This window comes from Equus quagga, chromosome 4, assembly GCF_021613505.1.
Source record: "Equus quagga isolate Etosha38 chromosome 4, UCLA_HA_Equagga_1.0, whole genome shotgun sequence".
Taxonomy (NCBI): domain Eukaryota; kingdom Metazoa; phylum Chordata; class Mammalia; order Perissodactyla; family Equidae; genus Equus; species Equus quagga.
In genome coordinates this window covers 134,720,876-134,747,192 of record NC_060270.1, presented here as the reverse complement: position 1 = coordinate 134,747,192, position 26,317 = coordinate 134,720,876, and the positions used below count along the sequence as shown (strand labels likewise).

General features: G+C 40.2%; 1 protein-coding gene across 4 annotated transcripts in view; it reads left to right on the top strand.

The window, feature by feature from the left end:
- LOC124238618 (DNA-binding protein SATB2-like) overlaps positions 1-26,317 on the top strand; it is a 182,111-nt gene that overhangs the window by 63,804 nt on the left and 91,990 nt on the right. For all 4 annotated transcript variants that reach the window (XM_046659789.1, XM_046659787.1, XM_046659785.1 and 1 more), the window contains 3 exons: positions 11,222-11,348; positions 12,498-12,621; positions 23,591-23,693. In XM_046659789.1, the coding sequence (XP_046515745.1) occupies positions 11,222-11,348; positions 12,498-12,621; positions 23,591-23,693 (354 nt within the window). The remainder of the gene's footprint in view (positions 1-11,221; positions 11,349-12,497; positions 12,622-23,590; positions 23,694-26,317) is intronic.

The following is a 26,317-nucleotide window of genomic DNA, read 5'->3' as shown; positions in this document are numbered from 1 at the left end:
AAGACGCCATTACTGGGTCCCAAAGTACTCAGGCAGTGTTTCTAGAAGGTCAGAGCTGAAGGAGAGAGAGCATCAGTAAGTCTCTGGGGGTGGCATGGATTCTATGAGAAGATTTGGTTTGAGGGTTTCAGCCCTCAGGGCTTTCTCTGTGCCTTCAGCAGCTGTCTAGGATATCTCTTGTGCTGGTCTCGCTGGATGTCCAGGGTGCCAAGAGTATAGGAGCTTAACTTTCTATTTGTTGGGGGTTAACAGGATGCTGGGGACAGAGTCTGGGTAGGGAACATCAGGTGAGCCTGCAAAGTGAGCTCATGCTGCCCACGGTGATGGCAGAGTGGCCCTCCCTTTCTCCTGCCTTCCTTCCCTCCCTCCTCCCACCCATCTTCCTCCCTCCATCCCTCTCTCCCTCTCTCCCTCTCTCCCCCCTCCCACCCATCTTCCTCCCTCCAACCCTCTCTCCCTCTCTCCCTCTCTCCCCCCTCCCACCCATCTTCCTCCCTCCATCCCTCTCTCCCTCTCTCCCCCCTCCCACCCATCTTCCTCCCTCCATCCCTCTCTCCCTCTCTCCCTCTCTCCCCCCTCCCACCCATCTTCCTCCCTCCGTCCCTCTCTCCCTCTCTCCCTCTCTCCCTCCCTCCCTCCCTCCCTCCTCCCACCCATCTTCCTCCCTCCGTCCCTCTCTCCCTCTCTCCCTCTCTCCCTCCTCCTTCCTTCTTTTTTGCCTTACTTCCCTTCTTCCCTCCTTCCTCCCTCCATCCTTCCCACCTTTCTTCTTCCTCTCTCCCTTCTTTCCTTCCTCCCTCTCTCGCTTCTTTCCTTCCATATTTGTGTGCCTCTACTAACTATCTGCCATTGTGGAGCTGAGAGTCCCGTGAGGAATAGAGACAATAAGTATTTACAAGTGCGGAGGATCCTGGGAAGCTTTGCAGCAGAGGGCGGGGTGGTGAGATGTGGTTCCTGACGCCTCCGCTCAGATTTTGGCTGCTCCTAAAGATGCTGAAGGAGGCTCAGAGAGATGGAGTGACTTCACCCGGTTACAGAGATGGAACCAGTTTCCAAGCCCAGGTCTTTGGACTACATCAGATGACTGGCCATGTTAGCCAGTGACATTTTAGACGTTTGACCTTTTTGCTTAAGTAAAGGAAACTTTTCCTTAAAAATATCCTAAAAAATGTATTGCTTACTTCTTTCATGTTCACTTACAACTCATGAATGCCAGCACATGTTTATACAGCACTTTATAAGTTTTAGTATGGTTTAGCTCATATTATTTTATTATAATTACCATTTTGTGAGTTAGGCAGAGGAGTTTTTTGTTGTTGGTGATGGTGGTTTTATTCTGTTTTTGCTTTCAAATTCTCATTTTATAGAAGAGAAAATAGGGGCCCAGAGAGGTTAGGTGAGTAGTCCACAGGTGCAGAGTTATTGTGGATAGGAGGCAGATCCAAGACCAGACCTGGATACCCGCTTCCCAGTCTGCTGCTCTTTGAAATGAAGGGACTTTCTCCTTATGTCACACCCCCTGTATTTTAGGCATCCTCATGCCAATGGGGCTGGACCACGTTGTATAAAACAAACTGACACGACCCTTGCTTTCTGGTGGGTTTTAGTCTGAGTAAGGTCAAGAGTTTCTGAAGTTGATGCACATACAGGAAACTTTTTTCTGGCTATGACCTATTCAGCCCATGCCAAATCCTCCAAACGTAAAAAGAAATGGAACTCCTAACCATCTTCCTTCTCACACGCCCTCACTTCCTCCTTTTCTCTTTGCTTATCCTACCTGCTAGCAGTGAGAATATCTGCTGTGAGATGGAGGAGAGGAAACTGGGAATTTGTTGGTCTCCTGCCTTCTCTCCAGGAGAATCAGTGGATTGATCTTCATGCTCCAGGTCCTCATTTTTACCAGGCAGTGTTCACCAGACCTGGCTCCTTCTCAGCATCTCCTGGGACCCACCCCTGGAGCTTCTCTTCCAGAGGCCAGAGTAGAGCCCACAACTGCTCTAGGGGTGAACTAGGAACCCATTCACTTAACATGCCCACTCTCAGCAGCACAGTCCTTATAACACTGTAAATTCCTGGGAATGGGGAGAAAAAGAATTCATTTCTGATCTTTCCCTATACTCCAGGTCACTTGAAATTGTTTGGCCCAACTACCCTGGGATAACTAGACATCTTGTCAGGAATAATTGCTAGGTCTCTACCGTAGTTCAGTTGCCCATTGATTTGTATGGCATTTTCCTGACGTGGCTAAATATTTAAGGGGGTGCAAATAGATCATTGTTATTACTCATCACCTTGCATGTTGTAACTATAGATCTACCTTCAATTTAATTCCAGAGACATTTGCCTAATGAGAGATTACATCCTATGTATTGGGCCCTTGGCTTCTTTATTATAACCATTAAAACTGTTGTACCATATTTAAAAGTTTGGTTAGCCACATTTAAATATGACATTTCCAAAATATGGAAATCAAGGAACCGTCAGAACTTTTTTGAATGTAAAATATCTGAAATCTGCAAACCATGTACATTATTAGATTTAATGGTAGAGTATATATGAAGATGGACTGAAAGTAAAAAACTATTAAAATGTTCTTAAAGGAACCAAAGACACTTTTTTAAAAAACTCAACAAAACCCCTCCAAACCAAAAGCAGTTTCCATTTTGTAATAGTTACAGCCATACTTGCTTTCATGTCATGTACTTTCTTAACAAATTACTGTGAAATCAGGTTAGTTGGAACATGAATAAAAATGTACAGCATACATGAATATACTTTTTGCCTTCATATTATATGGCACCATTTTCTTTGATAATCAACATGCCATCATAATATTGCCCTTAAGATCAGATATTATGTAACCTTAAATTATAGGAAACAGAATATGCCTAAGGACAATTCTGGAAGGTATAATTGGGAGCATGCAATTGATGGGATTTCCAAGGGCGTTGAGCCCATTGATGGGGTACCTAGAAAGCCAGGTCCTCGGGAAACCTCTTGTAATGTTCGAGCTCCCATCTGAAAAGAGTACATGTCATTAATTAGGATGTGGAATACGTGTGGCAACTGTATTTTTAGATCTTCAGTAGATACTTCTTACCCCAGAGGATGCAGAAACACTGGCTAAACATAAGTTATGAATAGCATCTGCTAGAATGTAGAGAAGTATGTTTAAAAGGCTATACTTTTTCCCCTGTCTTTGATTATTAAAGATATTGTAGGGGGACACATGTGGAGGGAGCTCTCTTTATGCATATGTATTTCTGAATAGAAAGGAAAAAAAGAGAAGTTTGTTTGTGTTACCTGCCAAAATTAATCCTTTAATTCAAAACTCTTTTAGGTAATGATTAAACAAACTTAGAACAATAATAAGAAAATATATACCAGATGAAATAGTTTTTAACCAGTGACAGAAGCTTAGAACAGATCCCAAATAATTTCTCATAACACTTTTCTTTCTCATTTGTCCTATTCTCCCATGTAATAGTTTTAAATGGCACTCTTATGAAATAAATAACTAAACACTAACCATATTTTTTTCATATCCTGACCAATATTTTGGCTGTTTTTCAGAAGAATTGGAATTTTGAAAATTAAATAAAGGTTTCTAAAATACCAACTTCAGAAAGTTTTATTTAATTTGTGGAATAATTTTGTTCTCTCTCTGTTTTTTTTTTTTTTCAATAAGGTCTTTATTAATTTAGTCTAGTTACTTAGTGCTTATATTAAATAATCTAATAAAAGTCATGGTTATAACATAATGTTTCCCAAATGTGAAGCAGCATCTATTACATGAGACAAAATCTTTATGCTGCAAAATGTAAAAGCCATGTATAGAATTACCAGGCACCAAATGGTACTGTGTATATCTTTTAAGTAGAATGTTTCTGTAGTGTAAGGGGGTAGTCAGCTCAAGAAAAGTGTGGGAGACAGCTGTGTGTCACCATAATTTAATCAGAAAGTGCTCTAAAATTCGTATTTCAGCTTTTTAATACTAATAATGTTCCTAATGATAATTTCCCCTGAAAGATACAGATGTGATTTAAGAATAAAAGTTAGCGTTCTTAAAAAGGGAAAAACTGATCTTGCTTGTGTTTGCCGATAATACCTATGTTATTGTTGCTAGACGAGCTGTCTGTGGCGACAGGCTATGGTACATTTGGGGGGTGTGTGTGTGTGTATGGTGTCTGTTGACGTTCAGATAAATTTATATAACAGTCTAGCCTCAACATTTATTCTGAATCGTTGAATTATTTATTTTTGTCTGGTGTTTTCTTTTGTATTGTTATAAATACAGGATTAACTGTATTGTAAGTTCCAATACAAGCATGTTGTGAGGTTTCATTAATTTGTGTTAGTTATAATGGCACTTGAATAATGTAAAATGCCAGAAGAATGCTATTCTATTTTCCTTTTACTTTTGCCCCAATACGAGACATTTGAAATATAGACATCCTTTAAAATCAAAGCGAAGGTGTAGAAGAGTTCCAGTAAGTTGTATTGAGGTACCACTAAGCTATGCATTACGCTGCTACAATTTGATGATGTACCACAGTTAGGCCACTGGTTGGAAACACAGGCTGAGTTATTATATACTGCTGGGTAGTGATTTCCTGTGAACTGATTTATGTGTAAATAATTCTATGTTCTTATTATATAGGACAGACAATTTTTAATTTCTTTAACAAAGCATAACTGAACAATGGAAAATTATATGCTGAGCATAGGGACACAAGCACTCTGTGGAGGGTGAACAGATGCAATCAATGTCACCAGTACTCCCGTTTTTACAAGGGGCCTCATCAGCAGTTGGTGTATTGTGGAAATTATACCCCTAACCAGAAGCCCCAAGGCTTAGGTACTCTCAGGCTGGGGTTTTTATTGATACTCTTTTGCCGACATCTTTTCCAGGGAGTTATGAGATATATAAACCCCACCCTTTGGATATTAAAGCTAATGTCTCATTTTTTTCCCAGGCTGAATTTTCACTTTGCTTTTAAAATTAATGTTAAAATGCACCTGGAATAAAAGAAAATCATTCCTTGAGCTGCATTATAGGAATGCTGCTGATATCTGGCTGGGTTCCTGTGTCTGTCTTACAGATTGGTTTGTGGGTTTTATTCTACAGTATGCCCAATATATACCTGTTTTATCAGCATCTATCTATATGCCACTGCTAAAAGAGAAGTATTCTTGTGTACTTTACAGGGCTTCACGAAGTAAATATTTCTTATATTTGGGGTACAGGGGGTAAATCATTTTGGTTTATTTTAAGAGTGGTTTCACTTAGCTGTGTGTTTAAGAATAATAAGCTTCTCTACTCAAGTGCAAGCTCCATAATTACAGGGATAGTGTACACTGGGTTATCTTTGCATCTCCGTGACTTATGCTGGAGACACAAAAGAAAAATTTGTTGAATGAATGAATGACTTGTGCTTAATACAAACCATTCTGATGTTTTATTGATTATATTGTATTATCACCACGTTTTATTTTATCCTCAGAGGTGATCGACTTTTCTAAAAACTTGAATCAATTATTGATGAACTATAATGTGTAATCACCACTCCTGTTTTTACATGGTTGGAGGTAAATAATACTAATGATATGAATTATGCATCTGCTGAGAAGACTATTTGATTTCTTTGAGAAAATGATAAAAATAAGAAAAACATACAAACACATGCAAGTATTGATATTTCTTTTTGTGATATGTCAACTCTCAACTCTGGCTTAATACTGCATTGAGAGAGTGAAAAACTGGTTTCCATTATTGCATCTTTTTAATTTTGGACAAAAATTGCCTCCATTCTCAACCTAATTTTATGTCACTAATGGGAAATTTACCTACAATTGCATTTTGTTATTTGGTTTAGAGTCATTACATAAAGAGTGGATTGGTCCTCTGTATTTTAGTGAACAGATTTGTCTGGATGTAAACAATTTCATTTATATTGTGCTCAATTCAATCATGTTAACATTTGTATGAATTTCAACCCCAAAATAAAGGCCCATAATTTGTGACTCAAAGACCTTGAAAAACTACGTCTTTAATAGTCACTAGGCATTTGGTAAATGTTTGCAGATGATAAATTCCTTGGCACTAGGAAAGATGATTTGGGAAACAATGTTTATGTCTGAAATGGCGCTCTTGTGGGAGGCGATTTTTTTCCAGAGAAGTCCCAAGTGTAGCTGACTCTTCAGGCTTCTGAGCCTGTCACCTGTTTGCTCATTAGTCTCATATGTTCCTTTGTTTAACATTAAATGTCAAGACCCTACCTGATGTGTGGCTGTGGACGAGCCAGGGCCCTGCCCTCCGGGGACCTATCAAGTGGCTGGGCATTGGCACATGGGTAGAGCTAAGTGGAAAGGGTTGGTCCGGTAGTTGGAAAACTTGTCAGGTGAAGCCCAGGGTCTAGTCCTGGCTGTAACCCACTGATGACCTTGAAAGGTCACTCTTCTCTGATCTTCACCTCACTTCCAGTTAGATTACTGAGCCCCTGCTGTCCTCATGAGGGTGAGCTAATGGTTTGAAAAAAACAGTCCGCAAACTGTAAGGTAACATAAAGGGATATTGTGATGAAGTAAGTTCCTTATGAGATACACAAACCAACCAAGAATATTTATTGTGCATCTGTGTAGAGAAAGAATTACTTCAAGCTGTGTTGATCAGGGTTGGAATTATTTATGGGGCAGAATTTGAAGAATGTGTACAATTTCTAGAAGTGAATATTGGGGATCAATACTCTAGACATAGAGAGAGTGTGATACATATTCAGAGAAGAAATGGGAACTGGCGTTTACTGAGCAGCTGCCATGTGCCTGGTGGGCTCGAGGTGTATGTGTGTGCATGTAGCCCTACCTAATTTAATCATTGTTAGTTTTTCTCATTTTTCAGATTGAGGTTACAAAACCTACTTATGGAATGTGAGCATTGGAAATAATATACATGTATAGTTATATATATTATTATCGTTATAATAATGTACTTTGATAGTTATGCCCTTTTTATTGAGCTTTCTCCGATACTGTGAGTCAGATACCCCTACTGGGCACATAGCCTGTTCTTTCTTCTCTATCCTTCTCTACTGTGCTGTGGCATTTGGTGGGGTCTGGATCTCCCCTTAGAGGGAGTCAGGAAGAGGCTGTATGGTTGTGATTAGACACACCTGTCTGTATTATTTAGCTCTTTTTTTCTCCCCTCAGAATGCTTCCCTCTGTTTGTCCACCTGCATTCTAGTTTAGGTTAACTTTCCTCAAGCTTTGCTTTGACTGTTATGTCTACACTCAGAACCTTTCAGGATCTCTTTTTCCCTGACATTTACTGAGCACTTACTGTATACCAATCCCAGTGCTACACTCTCATTCTCATTTAAGGCCTCAAGGCAACCCTAAAGGGCAGGCATCGTCATTATCCCAATTTTACAGGTAATGGAAACGGAGTCTTGGGCAGACTAAACAACTCGCCCAAAGTCTCTGATGGCAGAGGAGGCGGGGTGTAAACTCACCTCTGATTCCAGGCCTCCATCCTGACCTCTGACCCATACCGAGTGCTGCTGAGTTGGGCATTCAAGGCCTTCCAGACTTGGAGCCAAGCTCTTTTCCAGTCTTTTCTTCCAATGTGCCTCCCACTTGAGCCAGTGTGTCTTACAGGATACTAAGGACAGCGAGAACGTGGTATTTGAAGTGAATCTGGGCTCTGTTACTTCCCAGTGATGTTACTCAGGATAACCCAACCCTTCTGAACCTCCATTTCCTCCTGGAAAGAGTTGAAACTGGATGTCTAGGGGTGAAGGTCTGATGGAGAAATGGGAGGTGCACGTCCAGTACATTTGATGGTGCAAAAATGAGGGACTGAGGGGAAAGAGGCTGTCGTACTGTTTTTGTTAGTTTTAAAGTAGAAGCGAGCTGAACCCACTTATAGGTAAAAGGAAAGGGGGTGCTGAAGAGCAAGGATGGAAGAAATGAATGGGGGGGAAGGCAGGACTATAAGGGGGGACAAAATTGACCTATAGTCCTCCTTTGTGATTTAAAATAACAGGCCTTTTAGAGGCACATGACTGAATTAAAAATCGAAAGACAATGAAGTCCTAAAAAAATCCTTTAGTCAATATTTTTTGAAATAAATCAACTATATCTTCCTTTTAAGAAGTATTAAAAACATCTAAATAATGACTGTAAACAATTGTTGAGATGAATTATATCCGGGCTCTGTACTAAGGGCCTTCCATTTAATCTGCACAATATTCTGATAAGGTCAGTACTTTCATTGTGCCATTTTACAGATGAGAGGACAGGGGTATGGAGAAGTTAGGTAACTTCTAGAGTTACATAGTTAGTGGGTGGAGGAGCCAGGATGTGAACAGAGGCAACTGGACTGCCTGCATTCTTAGTCCCTATGTATACTGCTTCCTGATTTGATTTCCTCAATTGACTCTTGACCACTAACCCAAGTAATATGTTTGTGGATTTTATATCAGGGAAAGAGGACTATATCTAAGGAATGTATTTCCCAAGAGGGCAAATACTTTAGACAGAGACCCCGTCTGGACGAAAGGCTTATTAAAAAAGAGTTACTCCAAGCCTTGCCTGGCTGGAGGAGAGCAGCCTTCTGGATGCAGCTGTCCTAGCAGATCTTGCATCCGCAGGCCCTGGTAGATAGTTGAGCAAAGAACATGACTTCTAGGACTGTGCAGATTAGTCAATACGGTGCGAAAAAGAAAAAGCTCGGGCCACGTCCCGTTGCCTCAAAATAGCGTGTGCCAACAGCTCTCTTCCAAGAGGTAGAGACCAACCTGGAGCAGCTGCTCCCTGTGGAGGTGTTAAGTTGTGAAGACACCTGTGTGCGTCTAATTCTAGCCCAAACGAGTCTCCTTCCAGCTCATCAGGGTGGGGAGAGAATTTACCTACATGGAGATTACTATTTCCAGTAGAGTGATTTGTCTGTCATTTCCTGTAGAGATGCCTCCCCTTCAATGCTTTTTTTAATGGAGGTATGATTTACACACAATAAAATATATGCATATTAAGTGTTCGGTTTCATGAATTTTGACATTTTTTATCCCTGCGAAACGACTAACCAAAACAAGAAAATCCCCTTTGTTCCTTTGCAGTCGTGTCCCTGCCGTCTATAGGTAACCGCTTGCAGACTTCTGTCCTCATTGATTCGTCTTGCCCGTTCTTGTATTTTGTATAATGAAATCATACAGAGACATCCTGTTCTGTCCGGCTGTGTTGTGGTATATTCCTACAGTGGAACACTACTCAACGATGAAAAAGAATGAACAGTGACCCACAACAGCATGGATGAATCCCCGCGAGAGCCGTGCATGGAAGTTTGCAGGATTCGTTTCTTGTTTCTTCACATTACCTTTGTATCTTAGAAACAAGGATGACCCACAAAATCACCTTCTTCTACTCGCCTATCATAGGGCACAACTGTCAACTTCATTTTTTCCCCTTCTAATCTCTTATAATAAAATATCATGTCTTTAGATGATACTTCATTTATAGGCTATCATAATGATTTTTTAAAGTGATTTTAAGAAAAGGAGATATGTTAGATGTTACACAGTATTTTTTAGTATTTTCAAATGTCAGAAGGAGTAAAAGAAGGAAGGAAGCGGATCCAGCCTCTTATGGGTGGCTGTCCAGTGGGCCCTGGATGTTCATTTCATGACTGCTACGTGCTGCGTGCTGTGCACTTTTCATTGTCATGGGAGAGAATGTTAGGAAAACTATCCCCACAAGAAAACAGCTTTTCTTGGCAAGTGAAATATGACTTAAGGAGCCAGAACTGGAGACATACGGTACTATGAATGAGAGCTGTGTTACTTCATTGGATCTGAGTCCAGGCGCTATTTACACTGCAGCATATTCAGCACCAGATTGTTAAATCTTAATACTGAAACAGTGCATCATTTTAATATTTTTGTTCTGTTTATTCCCTGTTTTCAAGCATTATGTCAAGCATTGCGCATTCATTTATTTCATCTTGGACAGGACGTGCCCTGACCAGAAAGTTCATTTCCTATTATTGGAACATCCCCCGATAGCTGTAAACCATCATTTTGTGAAGCTTTTAAAAGGTCACTTGGGTATACAGGTGTTTTCCCTCTTTGAGGATAAAAAATGTTTTTTGAAAGAACAGTATAGTTGGACTCACCTGTATTGTCAAAAATAAAAATGCTGTTTCTCTTCTGTCACTAAAACATAGCTGTTTTTTGTGTGTGACAGTTTCTGACATCCTGGAGACCGTTAGATTTTTCATAGCATGCGAAAAACTTGTGTTGCTCTGTTGTTTGTGAAATGGATTCCTCTTTATTTTTTTCATCAATGTTATGTATGCCCTATGCACCAGATCAGACGGGTCCATCTGAGGAATAATTTAGCATTTTCACCACATGTTGCTGAAGTTGTCCCATGAATCTTCCTATAACAAGGGTGTTCCTAAAATCATGCTCTACGCAGCCCGGGTTTGACCAGGATTTTCATTCTTTCTCCATTGTTACACGTGTTTACCGTATGCAGCAGGAAATCCACAGGGAAAGGGGACCATGGTCCCTCTAAAAAGAGCTGAGGAATTAAAATAAAAAAAAGAAAAAGGAAGCTGAAGGGATCTTTGCTATTTCTGATCTGTGGTCAATCATTGTGCTATTGGAAAACAAGCCTCTGCCTGGCGAGACGCGGATCTGGAAGTGAACTCTAACTGCTCCATCAGCTCCCAGTGCCGTTCGCACGGGGAATCACACCACAAGCAGGATGTGACTGTGTATGTGCTGAGCCCACACACAGGAATCTTCTTGTACAATTCAAAACCGAATCTTATATTTACTTAAGGCTTCCTTTTTTTATTTTTTATTTTTTTTGTCTATGAAATCAGCAGTCCGGTATATTTAGCATCAGTCTTAAGTTAGAATGTAAAACAAGACTTTGGGGGAAGGAAGTAACCGTATGGTTTTCTAAGTAATTTAAGAAACAGGAAAACATAAAAGAACTGATTGTCCATGATGAAGCCTCATCCTTTCCTTCTCATCTTCCTGTATAGTTAACTCACTCAATGGTCACCCAGAAAGAAATAGGTTGTTGCACTGGGTCGTAAAATATCACTGAGTGGGCCTTGAGTGTTGACTATTGAATGACCTTCTTAACATTGAACAAACAGTGGGAAGGTTTAATAAATGGCAGGTATGTGTTTATTGTATTTTTCTTCTCTGTGCAGGAATAATCAAGCTGGGGAGGTGGAACCCTCTCCCCCTCAGTTATGTGACAGATGCACCTGATGCGACAGTGGCCGACATGCTGCAAGATGTCTATCATGTTGTGACGTTGAAAATCCAGTTACAAAGGTGGGTGTCCCTGAGCATCTGCCCTTCCTTACTCTCGGAGCTGCTCTGTTGATCGTGGAGTCACCACAGAGATCAGCATGTCCCATCTTTGTTAATTTCTAGACATTGGATGAAATGAAAAAAGGCGAGAGAGGAGGGAAGGAGGGGCACTTCACCGGCATCTTTATAGTCCGCATTCCAACTGTTTTATGTTTTGTTTTCAGAAGCAGTGAAGTGGTAACCTAGGGGAAGCCTGATAAATCATTAAAAATCTGCAGCCCTTGAAGGGGAACTTTCCACAGCCCCTAATTTAATGGGTCCTCTGGTTAAATGCTTAGCACGTAGTATTTGAAGAATAAACACCTCTGTCGTTTCAGGTTTGTGTTGTGAGGGGTGAGTTTTGTGCTTGTGTAGCAGGCTTACCAAGAAGGTGCTAGCACTGGACATCTTTTTCTTCCCTCTCTGGTGGCCCACAGAGATTCTGGGAATGCTTTCTTTCCTTTTTTTTCCCCAGATACAGCATCCAGAGCAAATTATGCCCTAAAGAATTTAGAGGTTCTCTGTAGAGTCTTGTATGTGAAGAGCCTGCAAGTCATGTGATATAAGGGAAGTTATCCTTTAGGGTAAAGGTTTCAATTCGCCCCTTTTGGAGAGTTTGTACTTTAATAGGAACCCAACATTCCCATCCTTGTCTAGGAATGCTTTAGTGTCTTCTCTTAAAAGTTATATTTTGGTTAGGAAAGTAGCATCTCTGAATTGTTCTATGAGGGTGAAGGGTGGGCCTTCAAGCTTCAAATCTGACGGACTATTCGTTTACGTTTAACCTTAGGAATGTCCAATAATTAAATTGGTATTATGGAAGTTTATAGTCACACTACATGCCATTTCTATCAGCAGGTTTGAGAAATCTTATTTTAAAAAATCAGCATTTCTTTGTATCTGAAATGACTCTTTTTTTCAGGCTAATGTGATAACCAACATAAGGAGACAGCAATGGGCTCTATCAAGGTCCTGGAGAAGCAGTTCTGCTCCCCTCCCTCATTCACGGCCTCCTTAGGCCCATTCTTGAGCGGTCCTGACACTGGCGCAAGACCAGGGAGTGGCGGTGGCATTGAGGCCGTTTAGTGAGGTTTGCATGGCCATGTCGTTCATTCTTGCTCTGTTTTCCAGTTGTTCGAAGTTGGAAGACTTGCCTGCGGAGCAGTGGAACCATGCCACAGTCCGCAATGCCTTAAAGGAACTACTCAAAGAGATGAACCAGAGCACATTAGCCAAAGAATGCCCTCTCTCCCAGGTCAGTATTCTGGGGTTCTGGGAGATGTGGAAAGCCACTGGTGGCCCATCTAGTAGGAGGGACACCACTGCTTAGACAGCTGTCGTCTCTGTCTTTTATTTATAGTCACACCACGTTTTAGGTGGGAAAAACGTGGAGATTGTGGTGCTTTTTATTGTAGAAGTTATCATTTATTGAGAGTTTTGATGTAATGGGAGTATATTAAAATGTTTTACATTCACAATCTTTAACGTCTCACATATATCAAAAGAGGTGGGTATCAGTGTCTCCGTTTTATAGATCAAGAAATCAAGGCTCAGAGAAATACTTTACTTGCTGCAGCTTACTCTGTTGGCTAAGTGGCCAGTTGAGACCCTAATCCACACCTCCCCTCCCAAAGCTCTGGCTCCAGATCGTTGCTTTACTTGGTCAATGACATGAGTGAGCCATGCAAAGCTTATCTTAATTTATTCACATTTCTTTATTGAGCCTTTTCTCTGTCTAGTAGAAAGGGATGATCTTTAGGTCATACACATTTGTGGAGATTTTATAGTGAATTCTCCATGTGAGAATGCATCATGAGAAAAAGTAATTTTCCATTTTTAGTGAACTGATCATAAACTAAAGAGATTGAGAGGATCAAAGGAAGGACAGCAGAAGAAAGGGCTTCTTTTCCATTTGCGTCACGAGTGATGGCCCCACTTTTTCTAATGCTGAGATGATGTTTTGGTGGCTATGGGCAGTGGCTTAGGACTGCTGTGAAATGAAGTCAAGTTGACATTATTTAAAGCCATAACTGGAAATCCATTTCCTGGCATGAGTTGCAACACTTGATTTAAGACAATAGACTACATGTCTATGAAGTTCAAGGGAAGGTGGCAAGAACCATAGAGACTTGATGCACCCTGAGTTGTGTTCTAGAATAATGGGTCTTCGGGGGAAGCAGGAAGCCTAATGTTTAAGAACATGCATTCTGGAATCACTTAGATCTGGATTCGTGTCCTGGCTTACAAGCCTCTATGACCTCACCTTTATGAGCCTATTTCTTTGTAAGAAAACCAGGATAGTAATAGTTCTGTCATAAATGAGGAGTAAATGAGATAAATCACATAAATTCTTGGCTTGGTGCCTGGCATGCAATGATGCTCCATAGACAGTATCAGCTATTATTATTGAGACATGATATTGTTGGTGGGCACTGAATAATTTTTATGTGTGTCTTAAGGAGTGTTTTGGAACATGCATCCTCTGAAGCAAAGCATGCTGTTAATATTTTTCCTTCCAAAAAAAATCAAGGAGGCATGCTGCTGAGTAGTTGGCAGCTAGATAGAAAGGGGCAGTGGTAGTTCTTGACCATCACTTATGTGCCTGTTCTTGTGCTTACACCTTTCATGCAGGCCATTTCAATACCTGCATATAGGTACAAATGTAGGGGCTAAAGCTTGTTGCTAGAATTTTAATTTACTTCATTGTGGTTACTTATGAAGTTAAAAGAATAAATATTTTGAATTATTCTAATCATATGCAGGGACTGGATAAAGAACAATTTTGGAGGGGCTGGCCCGGTGCTGCAGTAGTTAAGTTTGCATGTTCCGCTTCAGTGGCCCAGGGTTTGCCAGTTCGGATCCTGGGTGTGGACATGGCACCACTTGGCAAGCCATGCTGTGGTAGGCGTCCCACATATAAAGTAGAGGAAGATGGGCACGGATGTTAGCTCAGGGCCAGTCTTCCTCAGCAAAAAGAGGAGGATTGGCAGCAGTTAGCTCAGGGCTAATCTTCCTCAAAAAAAAAAAAGAAAAGAAAAGAACAATTTTGGAAAAAATTTTAATCATTTGTCCTGAATTTCACTGTTAGTCACAATTAACTATCTCTTGGATTCACATGGAAGTCAAAATGGGCTTTGCCTGGAGGGCACAAGCTCCTAACTTAATATCACCAGTTCAGAATTTTATCTAGGGTTTTTAAGGCCTATGGGAATTTGGTCAAAACTGATCTATTGTGATTCTCAAGTTTGGTAATAACTGTAAAATGTGATGAGAGACACATGAGGAGAGAGAACCCCATCGTGAGCTGAGGGCCCAGAGCTCTAAGCTCAGTTCTTTTCTGTTGCGTGTGTGATTCTGGGGCAGGTCCGTCTACTCCCAGCATCTCATTAAACTCATCTATAAACTGGGCATGATTGCATCTACACACTTCACTTAATTTGCAGAGTTGTCTTGAGGTTCACGTGAGATCATTTTTATCCCTACCTTAAAAACCCCCCTTTCCCCCCTTTTTCTAGTCTCATTGCTTTCCCACCTCATTGCCCAACCTAAAAAGTTCTTTCTCGTCCCTCTTACGTTTGATCCTATGGATACTACAGCTTCGATATCTGAAATCTTCCTCCTTTGTGGCATTGCCTTGCTCAGACTTACATCACCTCTCATCTGAAATATTGTAAGTCGTCATGTGTCACAACCTTTCTCCTGCCACCTGCTTCTCCAACACTGATACTGTGCTGTTTCCTGTCTCCAAGCCTCCATGACCCCCTGCCCAGCCTGTAGCAAGTACCGAGGGCACAGCAGAGCCAGTGAGAGGCGTCAAGATGACATGTCCAGCCTGATTTCCCACCAGAGCCCCTTCCTCCCTCTACCTGCACCCACTCTGTGCTCCAGACACACGGAATTACTTATTTTGGAACATTTGCCACGGCTCATACTTCACCAAAATATTCCCGACGGTGGGAGAAACAGAACTAGTCCCCTTGTATCCTTTGCATTACAAGGCTAACAAAACAACTTCTTGTGTTTTTTAAAAAATTTGTGCAAAGTTTATATTCTACTCCATATACCTGTGTTTTTGATATTTTTTAAAGTGCCATAAAAATCACTTTACTGGTTAAATTATTACCTTGCTTCTGTCCATGTGAGATTGGCCCTCCAGGGAGATGTACTGTGTTAATCTCTGGCTTTGGAAGCCCCGCACACAATGCTGGTGACCCTGGAGTCCTTCAGTTTGATGCTTGCTTTTGCATACGTGATTTCTCCTGACTAGCATGTGCTGCTCTTTTCTACTTGATAAAAATCATCTTTCAAATTCCAGCTGGAAAGTCACAGCTGGTGAAGTACCCCGAGCTCCTGGGTGGAGCAGTTGCTGCTTCTGCTCTTAGTAGCCGTTTGTACACACCCCTGTCACAGCACTTCTCACAGCCTGTTGTCAGTGTTATCCAAGTTCCCATGGCTGATGGACTGCCCACAATAGCCAAAGCCATCTCTTGTTTATCTTCGTGTTCTTGGCGTTCAGCACAATGTATGTCTTGCACGTAGTTGTTATTCTAGTGCAGGAGTTCTCAACTTTGGCCCTATTGTCCTTTAGGGCTGGATAATTCTTTGTGGTAGGAGGCTGTCCTGTGTATGGTGGGATGTCTAGCAGTATCCCTGGCCTCTACCCCCTAGATGCTGGTAGCATGCCACCATCCCCCCTCCCCCACAGTTTTGACAGCCAAAATGTCTCCAGACATTGCCAAATGTCCTATGAGGGGAGTAAAACCCATCTTGGTGGAAAACCACTGCTCTAATGTGTTTTATAAATTAAATATAAATTTTTTTTTAGAAAGTCCTGTAAAATTTTATCATTTGTGCAGTGTTCTTGGAAGCTCTAAAATATTTTCCACTAGGAAGTGAATACAGTAATTTGGTGGTTGACACCCGGTACCTTTTCAAACAGGAGCTCAGTTCTGTTCCTTACATTTGGGGTGATTTGATTTAGGCTTTTGGTATGCTGTGTGATTACAGAAAATCTTACTGGAGTAGTCCTTCTCAGCCAGCATGGACATGTAATGGGGGCTCCAGCATTAATCCGACAGTTATTAACCATAAACATTCCAGATTATTCACTTATTGCATAGCTAGATTGCATTTCAATGTGGAGGAAAGCTCACCCATTTTGTTGGTGGTTGTCAGAGAGCAGGTGCATCCGTTTTTTTTAAGTTCAACCTATGTAATGTGAAAAAGAGTACATTTTTATTCTAAGAAGGTGAAGCAGTAATTCAAACATGTATTCCACCAGCATTACTGGAGTCCCGATTGAGAGTCAGGTCCTTTATGGTGGGCTGGGGAGAGAGTGGTGAAGATGAGAGAGGGATTACGCTTTGAATTTAGGAGGAAGGGAGTGAAGCACCTAATACTACTACTTCAAAGGAGAAAGGTAGGTTATTGGGTTATTTATAATAGTCTCAGTTCATGAGTAAAAGATACCTGTTTTTGAAATAATTCCTCCTTATTGCCCCTAAACCAAACCATATTAGGTATTTCCTCATTCAAGTTTGGCAATTGCATAAAGGAATGATTCAGTGGCTAGTATATATTTTCCTGAAGATCCCAGTGGTCCACAGTTCAAAAGAGCAGCCTTGAAGGCAGAAGAAAAGAGTGGGAAAGTCCATAAGAGGGCAACAATTGTAGGCTGAGGCATATATATTTAAAGGGAGGGAAGTCATGATTTAGCTATTCTCTTGACTGGCCAGATGTTTAGAAAGTACAGGTTGTGTTTGTGTCTCTGTGTGTTTATTTTTGATTTCACCTTTCAAAATGTGTTTAACTGTTGAGACTCTCTTCCTTTTCCTCTGATGTTCCCCTGAGTCACCACTTCCAGCATCTTCCTTTGCCACATAGTCTGTCCCTGAAGCATCTTACTTTATCATACCTTAGGCACAGGTATCCCTTATTCAATGGTCTTTTCCAACTGTTCCAATATGAAAACATTATGAACACATCTTTTTGTGTCTTACCGTTTTTTACTTGAGGACGAAACCGCAGGTCCTCAGGGTTTTGATCCATTAAAATAAGTAAAGCTAACAGTTTCTGCCTTATCTGCCTCATAGGTTGTGATGATGAGCACATGGAATGATTAAAGAGATAGTCTTGTTCACTGAAAATGGCAATGAAAGAACAAGTAGTTTGCAAATGCGTGCACCTGCCATTGTCCCCCTGCGCCGCCCCCAATGTGTTCTCTCAAACTGTAGACATGTTTAAAAAATTTTTGTGTGTGGTAAAAATACATAACATGAAATTAATCATTTTAACCATTTTAAAGCTTACAATTCAGTGGCATTAATTGCATTCACAATGTGTGTAACCCTCACCCCTATTGATTTCTAAAACTTCTTCATCACCCCAAACCGAAAGTCTGTTAACCATTAAGCAGTAATTCCCCCACCCCAACCCCTGGTAACCTCTCTTCTATTTTCTGTCTCTGTGAATTTGCTTATTCTAGATATCTCATAAAGTAGAATCATAGAATATTTGTCCTTTTGTGCTGGCTTATTTCACTTAGCACATAGATATGTTTTTAAAGCAGCTCTGTCCTATGCCCCTGGTTGAGGTTTTGTTTGCCAAATATTTGAGGAACAAAATGACAGAACTTGCTGAACCTTGAAAATGTTACTAGATTTCCAGTATGATGGTGATATAGTGTTTATACAACTTTTGAAAGATGTAAACTGTAGGATAGTTATTTCTGTCATCCTAAGGAAGCCTTGCCCATTTGGGGATCAGTAAAGAACTAACTTAAGTGTACAATATGCCAAAATAATTGGGCGGTGAAATCAAGCCTCCAGTTGGGTCATTAGAGAAACACGAATTGATTGTGTGCTCATCTGCAGACAAGTGGCTGATAACTGCATGGGCCAGCGTTGTGTTAACCAGTTGCCAGCTGTCCATTTGGTTTAATCTTAAATTTACGTATGTAGTGGGGATGCATCCTGTTTCGTGTTAACCAGTTGCCAACAGTTCCTTTCAGTTATTTTCACATGAGGTTGTTTTAGTTTGAGGTCCAGCCTCGTGAACTCATGTTGAAGGAGGCTCACGAGTGACAGCTTAAAAAGAATTCCTAACCTAGTAATGGAGATAATCACATCAAATGATCACGTGGAGGGGAGAGAGCTGATATTTGTTGCCTTCACATCTTGTGCTAGGCCTTTTACAAATCATCCCTCCGAATCCTTGCAGCCCTCTGAGACAGGTATCAAGATCCCAATTTCACAGAAGAAGGTCCCACCGTCAGATAAGCCATTCAGTGACTACTTGGGAGAGAAGCTCTCAATGCAGTCGTTTCATACTCCAAAGCCCAGAGGAAGGGTTTCTTTCAACTGAAATGGCAAAAGTTTTCAATTCTGATAGCATAGCTCAGAAAGGGATGGGAGAAGGCTGCCAAATGACATTAAGTGAATTTTCCGTGACAAATTCCTCCAAATCAGCTTTTTCCCTTTACTAAATACTTAATTGAAGTATCATTATACTCATGTTTATTATGTTTTTTAGTATATCACAAAGCAGAATGAAAAGGTTGAAAACAAGCAAAGAATGCATGTATTATTCATAGCCTGCGTCGCGCTGTCTCCTCCATGTTAACGTGGAAAGGGAGGCACAAGACACCAACTCCCCCTGACTCTCACGCCAACTCCCCCCAACTCTGGCAGTCTTCCTGCTTAGACAGGGCTTTCTCACTGACGGAACGTGTAACTGTTCACTTTGGATTAAAGTGTTCTTTTGTGTAGCCAGTGTATTGTGTATCTGCAGCTTAGCTACTCTTCGTATAACGTTGCTGTTCAAACAAATAAATCTCACTAAGCCAAGGGGAATGCTGTGAAGGATATCCAATTATTTTATCTTTCTTTTTAGGGGGAGGAAAAGGGGATGCTCGGATCTTTGTCTTTCCAAATGTATTGTGCAAATCATCTTAACCTGTGTTTATTGCTTTGCTTTTCCTATTAAGTTTTAAATTGCCTTTAGGTTCCTTAGTTTTCTCTGATTCTAAACTCCTTAATTAACTCATATAAGGGGCCTGAGGTCACAACATTGTTTTATTTTTTGTCACTTTGCTTCTTGCTTTGTCTAAAGAATTGGTTGCAGAATCTGCTATTGAGCTGGTGCTAGCAGTGGAGGTGGTGGTGAATATTTCCTTCCTTTCGTTAATGAGTTTCCCTTCTTCAGAGACCCGTGAAATAGTGCGGCCCGGTAGTGGTGTCTTTGAGATGCGTCCCACTGCGATTTGACTTAGGACAAGATACTTCTTCATTCTGAGCTTCTGGGCCCTCAGTTTGGAAAATGGAACCCTACTTATAATCACAACTGACATCTATTCTCTGGGCTAGTGAAAAATAAACAAGTGAGTTTAAAATTTGTCTCAGAAAGAGAAAAGAAAATTTATTTTTACATAAGGCAATCTATTCAGCTATAGTAAGTATTACTAATGGTGTTATAATGTTCTCTTTCTGTGTGGCTTAGGGCAAATTCCAATCAGCTAGTAAACTCTGGAGTAACTCATTCTGATGTATTTTAATTCCTCAACTAACTTACTAAAAAAAAATAATTTTCAAAGATAAGTAGAAAACTATGTGTCAGAGTGACTGAAGACGAGGAAACCTAGATTTTATCCCCCATCTAAAATCTTCATATTTAAAATTTCACAATTGATTACAAAGAGGTCTGAAACTTTCAAAAAGTTTCTGTAGTTGGGAAGCCGTTAAATCTTTGTATTTATTTTAATACGTAATATTTTTCATAAAATAGCTTTGCTTACAGTCACTGTCCGTGTCGTCTTTCTGGCTGTGACTGAGAGTCTAAAGGGGCTGCCTCAACTGCCCATTGTGTGTACCCTCCTCCTTTCTTTCTCACAACCCAGCACTGTGAGAAGTGGAGCATGCTTAGCAAATGCAAAGTCATTTTAATGTAGCCTGAATGTCCCTTTGTTTAAGTGTCAAAAATAACAATACACATATCTTTTGGGTTATTTGTATCAGTATTGCTTTATATTAACATGGATTCCCAGGAGTTGGTTGCATTCTGGGTTGAAAAAGTAGACTCAGATCTTGTTCATTTATCAAAAAAGGTGTGTGGATCCAAAAAGTCCAATTGTATGGTTGCTCTGGAATTATTAGAAAACATATAAGACAACTGTAAACTACAGAATTGTATACATGTTTTAAAAAGCAGTAAATGGAAATGAGATATTTTTAGCAGGGTGGTAGGTGGAAGAGATTTTAATCATTACTCCTCCCATTTTGCAGCAACTATATCTCATCAGGTCTAAGATGCTATTGATTGTAAAATGCATCCCAATTTCAGTGACTTTAAAGTATTTTAAAAATGTGGCCATAGAAAGGATGAAATGTGTTAAATGCAGATTCTCTGTGTCCCAGGACCTCTGGAGAACATTGTTCCATGTAGAGTAAAAGTCAGCATGTGCTGGGTCTGTGTTAGCCTCATTCAGTTTTGTTTATAATGTATTGTTTTGATTTTTTAAAAATAAATTGACACTAACATTAAGATGACCTTGCACTATGTGTCAAGAATATTCTAGTGAGGCCTAGTGGTTCAGACTTAGGCTATCAGAATGTAATGGTCTAATTTAGGGTTAGAGAATGTTCATGCTTGAAACTGGAATAATGAGACATCACATAACCTTTCATCTAAAATATCCCCAAAATGTACCTCTTCTGTTGTTAAAGCTCTATGAGGATGAATTATAAAAAGTCTTACCAGTAAAAGTATTTTGAGTGTCAACTAGGTGTAAAGACCTACAGGGAATTAATGAATAAAATGTGCCACAAACTCAAAGAAATTTTTCTGGTGACTAAAGATTCTTATTATCTAGGAAACTGCCTCCAATTGCTACCCAATTCCTTTGCTCAGTTTATAGCTTAAATCTATTTACTTTTTGTTCTGTTATCAGTAGAGATGAAAACTAGTTTATGATAATCTGAGGAAGAGAACAAATCTGATTGCATCTCTGGGTAGCCAACTCCTCCTTTTTAGATGAGTTGTGTGAACCTGACTCTAGTATAGGATCTGATGATGGAGCCAGTGGAAGCTCAGATATTATTTCCTTGCCATGCAGATTAATACTGGCCTTGTGCTGTGTCAGTGAATATGCATCTGGAGCAGAGACAATAGGGAGGCGGAGGAGTGAGGAAAAGGTGGACTATCTGTCGTCAGAGTGATACGGGTCTGTGGCCTGGTCTTATGAGCCAGGAAGAGTTGAGGGACACCTGCAGACAGTGCTTGAGATACTTTCCATTGCCATCTGCTTTTGACCACTTTGCAATGGAAGGTTTAGGTCTGACTCCTGCTATGGCTGTGTAGCCTGTGCCTTTCCATGGGGTAACATTCATACAAACAACATAGAGCGATGACAAGTACATTTGCGATTATTCACATACACCAGTATGGCTGGTGTATCTATTATTAGGCTTCTTTCATGCTAAATTTTTCATTATTATGACATTTCAGTTTGGCATTTTTAGATTTCATTGCTGTCCCTTTTCATCTGTTATATTTCAGTGACTCAGATATCCCACATCAGAACTGTGTTAGACATGAGGGAGAAGAAAAACAAAGGAAACAGACACAGTCACTGTCCTCAAGGGTCTCACAGACTAGGACAGAGAGGAAAGCTCAGCCCAGAGAGGGAACTAGCCCAGCTAGCCAAGAGACTTCTTTACTCCTTTGTTAATAACACGCAAAGCAGAACCCTGCCTCAGGAAGGTGAAGATTCCGTTGACCCTCTAAGGTAGCAGGCAAGGCTCTGAAAGTTTTCTGAGATGCTCAGGTGATGCTGGCTCATTGTGTTCCCAGGGCTGTGTTTAGATCCTCAGATTGAAAGAGTTCACCTTATTATCTCCCCTTAGAGAACAGAATTGTAATTTAGAGATCAGCAAGTGGGGGAGGATAGCCATCTGCTACGTAGAAAGGGCCAAAGAGGTTTCTGTGAATTGAATTAGGATCCCCCTCCCCCACTAGTACTGCATGGTGATTAAAAGAGCTGGGGTCTATGGGCTCACAGAAGGAACTGTTTTAAATGGGAGTCTATGCAGGCCTGTCTGTTGGCAGTTAACCTCCTGGTAAATAAGTTGCCATTGCTTTGATTTATTGTTATCCTTTTTATCTCAACTCCTTTGCAGAAATGCCATTGGAAGTTCTAAGATTTTGTTCAGCTGCTCCGTATCTGGGGATACCTTTTTTTAAGAAAGATGAGATTGTAAGGCAGGATATAAAACCTCATGTAGGTCGTTTGGATCTCTTGAGTTGTTTATGTCCATTTGTTTTTAGACAGACTTTGCAGAAGTTAAATCTGTGTATAAATTTATGTGACTGAATGTGTCAATTCAGGTATAAGTTAACATCTGTCACAAATGTTCGTCCAAATATGCCGTAGTGACTGAAAACATATTTCTGTAGGCAATATAATTCAAGGTATGCCATTATAATTTTAATTTTTCAGTGGTAAGTCAGGTCACGCTCCCCTTTTCTTTCCTTTTAACCCCAATTACCAACAAATCAACTAAGGGGTTGAGCTGAGGAAGGAGAGGAAGACGAAGAGCAAGAGGGACTCATGTACTTAAGCACTCAGAAAGTTTTAGCTTTGATTCATTTTTGGTTGAAACACAGTATAAGTGTTATGTTTAGTTTCCCCTGCTCTGAAATAGCACTGTTAATTTTTTCATTTGGTGAATTTTCACACAAGTGCTAATCACACGTTTCTATAAATTATATTAATTTAACTTATTTCCCTAAATGTTGTTCTGCAGTGTGTAGCACGGATGTTCTCAGATTCTTGGCTGTGTAAGCTTATTGCAGTTGGAAGCGGAACAGAAACATCTGAAAGGCGTTATTTGCATTACGGATGCTGGAGCATCTGATCTCACCTCTTGCTCTGGTTCCTAAATCACTACTGTTCTTTCCCTTTGCATTTAATCTGTGTGTCCTGTCCCCTCCATCTTTGGCATTTTCCCAGGGTTGGTTTTCGGAGAAAGCACTGTCATCAAACAAGTGGAAATTAAAGGGATAGTGAATTTAGATACTCGTGTGGTGTTGACTAGTTTAGCTTACAGGAGGGTGACCACTTCAAATTGAAAAGACAGAGGAGGTTGGTGTGGGCTATAATGTGCCCTGTCTTGTCCCTAAAAAGGAGTACGCATATTTATGAACACTAACTGGTTTTTCTCTCTTTTCAGAGTATGATTTCATCCATTGTAAATAGCACATATTATGCCAACGTGTCAGCAACCAAGTGCCAGGAGTTTGGGCGATGGTATAAGAAGTACAAGAAGATTAAAGGTAAATGGACTTGTTTGTTTTTAAAGCCTATTTTCAGTTTCTTAGATCAATGAGTTGTTGATTCTTTGGAATTTATGTTAATTTGAGTTATAATTTTTAATAAAGTTGTGTATAATTTTTGCAAAGGTAAGATTCTTATTATTTCCATCAAGAGATCCAGATTGGCTCCCTTAAAGCAAAGGTGGTATCAGAACTAAAAGTAAAATTCATAGCCTAATATATGAAGTTTATAGTTTTCACAAGAGATGGCTGTGAAGGCCAAGATTTTTGGAAATATCTTGAAATGGTTTATTTTAGATAGGCTTGTCTATCTATCTATTTATTTATTTATTTTTGAGGAAGATTAGCCCTGAGCTAACTGCTGCCAATCCTCCTTTCACTGAGGAAGACTGGCCCTGAGCTAACATCCGTGCCCATCTTCCTCCACTTTATACATGAGATACACTTTATACACTTTACACTTTATACATGTATACACTTTATACAAGCCTGCCACAGCATGGCTTGCCAAGCGGTGCCATGTCTGCACCCAGGATCCGAACCGGCGAACCCCGGCTGCTGAAGCAGAACATGCGCACTTAACTGCCGCACCACCGGGCCAGCCCGGGCTTGTCTATTTAAAAAGCTCAATCAATAAACCATATATTAATGGAAATTTAAAAGCAGTCATTGTAGGTTAAATCAGCATTTACAGTTTAAGTACCAATTAACAAGTGGAATGACTGTTTTGGTATCAGGAAATCTTTGGTCAGAAATGGAGTTTTGATGTGTTTGTTTGGAGACAATTCCAGAGCAGTGGTTGAACCAAAGTGAGCCTGCTGTCAGGTGGGACTTGTGTTCAAGTCTTTGTCTTCCATTAACTGGCTGTATGAGCTTGAAAAAATTATTTGACTTCATCAAAACTAGATCTCCTCATTGGAAAATTGGAAATAAGAAAAGTGTCTAAATCACTGGCTAGCTGTGAGGACTAAATAAGTCAATATTGGCACAAAGTAACCTCTTAATAAACACTCCTATGATTCATAATAATTAATAGTAGTGGTAGTAGTACCAGCAGTAGTGTATTAAATATGGAGTTACGTCTGGTCCTGAAAATACAGTTCTCTTATATAATAAATGCATGCTATTTAGACCATCCGGCCCTCTAAACGTATCAGTGATATTTTGCCTTTGCAAATTTGTCAATATTGGAAACATTCTTTTGTTCTCACCCCAATGCAAATGCTGTTCAATTAAAATGCTACTAGTCCCTGAGGGAATTTGGGATATTTCTTGCACCATAATAGGTTGATGTTCTAGGGTCCTTCCAGTCCATATTTTGCATGATTATGACATCATCCATCATGCTTTATTATAGGTATTCATAGCCTTGCTGACAGTTCATTGCCCCCATCTGAGGTTCAAATGACAGTTTATGGTGGGTAGGTAAAGGTAGAGGATGAATTTGTTTTACTCTCTGCAGGTTTCCTCTGGGGAGACAGAGTGTTGAAGAAATGCTAGTTGGCTGTTGAGTATTTCAGAGCTTGTTTACAAGGTTACTTTTTGAGGAAACGAGCTTTACATGTATTCACAGCACATTTCTGATTACAAAGGAACGAGAGCATTTTATGCTAAATATACCAGTTGTAAGGAAAGTCAAGATGTTGAACTATCCAGGAGAAATTAAGTGCACTGAAAAATGAATTAAGATACATTTCTTTTCAGTGTATTCTAAAATTCTTAGGGCCCTTTAGATTCTGGTTTGAGCACTTGCTTTAGGATATTATTAATATTAATTATTGTACAGGATAAGATGAAGGACTCCTCATTATAAGACATAATGGTGTAGTTCAGAAGAGTTTCTTTTCTCTAAGCGTTGCTTCCAAGAATTTTTTTTTTTTTAAATAAAATTGTCAAAGTGCTTGAACATATCCTCTTTGGCTAAAAATCAAAAGAATTACGCAGCTTCAAGGTCATTTCTTAGATCCCATTTACTTTCTGTTATAAGAGAAAGGAAGAGAGCGTCCTCTTTTAATAGGCTGAAGTATAATTCCACATTCAGAAAGACTGGAAACCCTTCACTCTAGTGTTTTCAGAATTGCCACTACAGAATCCGTGCGTGTGTGTGTGTATCTGTTCACACGCATGTTAATAATTATATCTTCTACTTTTCTCCTTTCTTTCTTAGAGATGCAATTCTTCAAGTTCTATTTTTTTTTCCGCGATAGTAAATGCACAGTTAAATCTTTAAGTGCTGTAAAAGCAGACTGAGACCTTGATTTCAATCAGGAGGTCAAGGATCCACACCTGAAGAGGCTGCCAGACACTGTGTACACATGCTATTCAAAGAGATGGAGCTAGTCATCGCTGTTGAAAAGTGTATGTGTGCGTGTGTGTGTGTCAGTAGGAGGAGAAAAGGGAAGGTTAAGGTATGTGTGAAGTAAACACAAGCTGCCGTAAAACAGTTCAAGTGGTGTTGATTCATCAACCAAGGGAGTGGGAGGAAAAACAAAGAATTCCTGACAGGTATAATGGTGCACAGAAAATAAACACCCAGAGAAGTGCGTTTCATTAACTTTCGACCCTCGGAGAAAAGGAAGTATTGGACCTACACAGGCACATTTCCTTTGATAGGAGCTTCATGC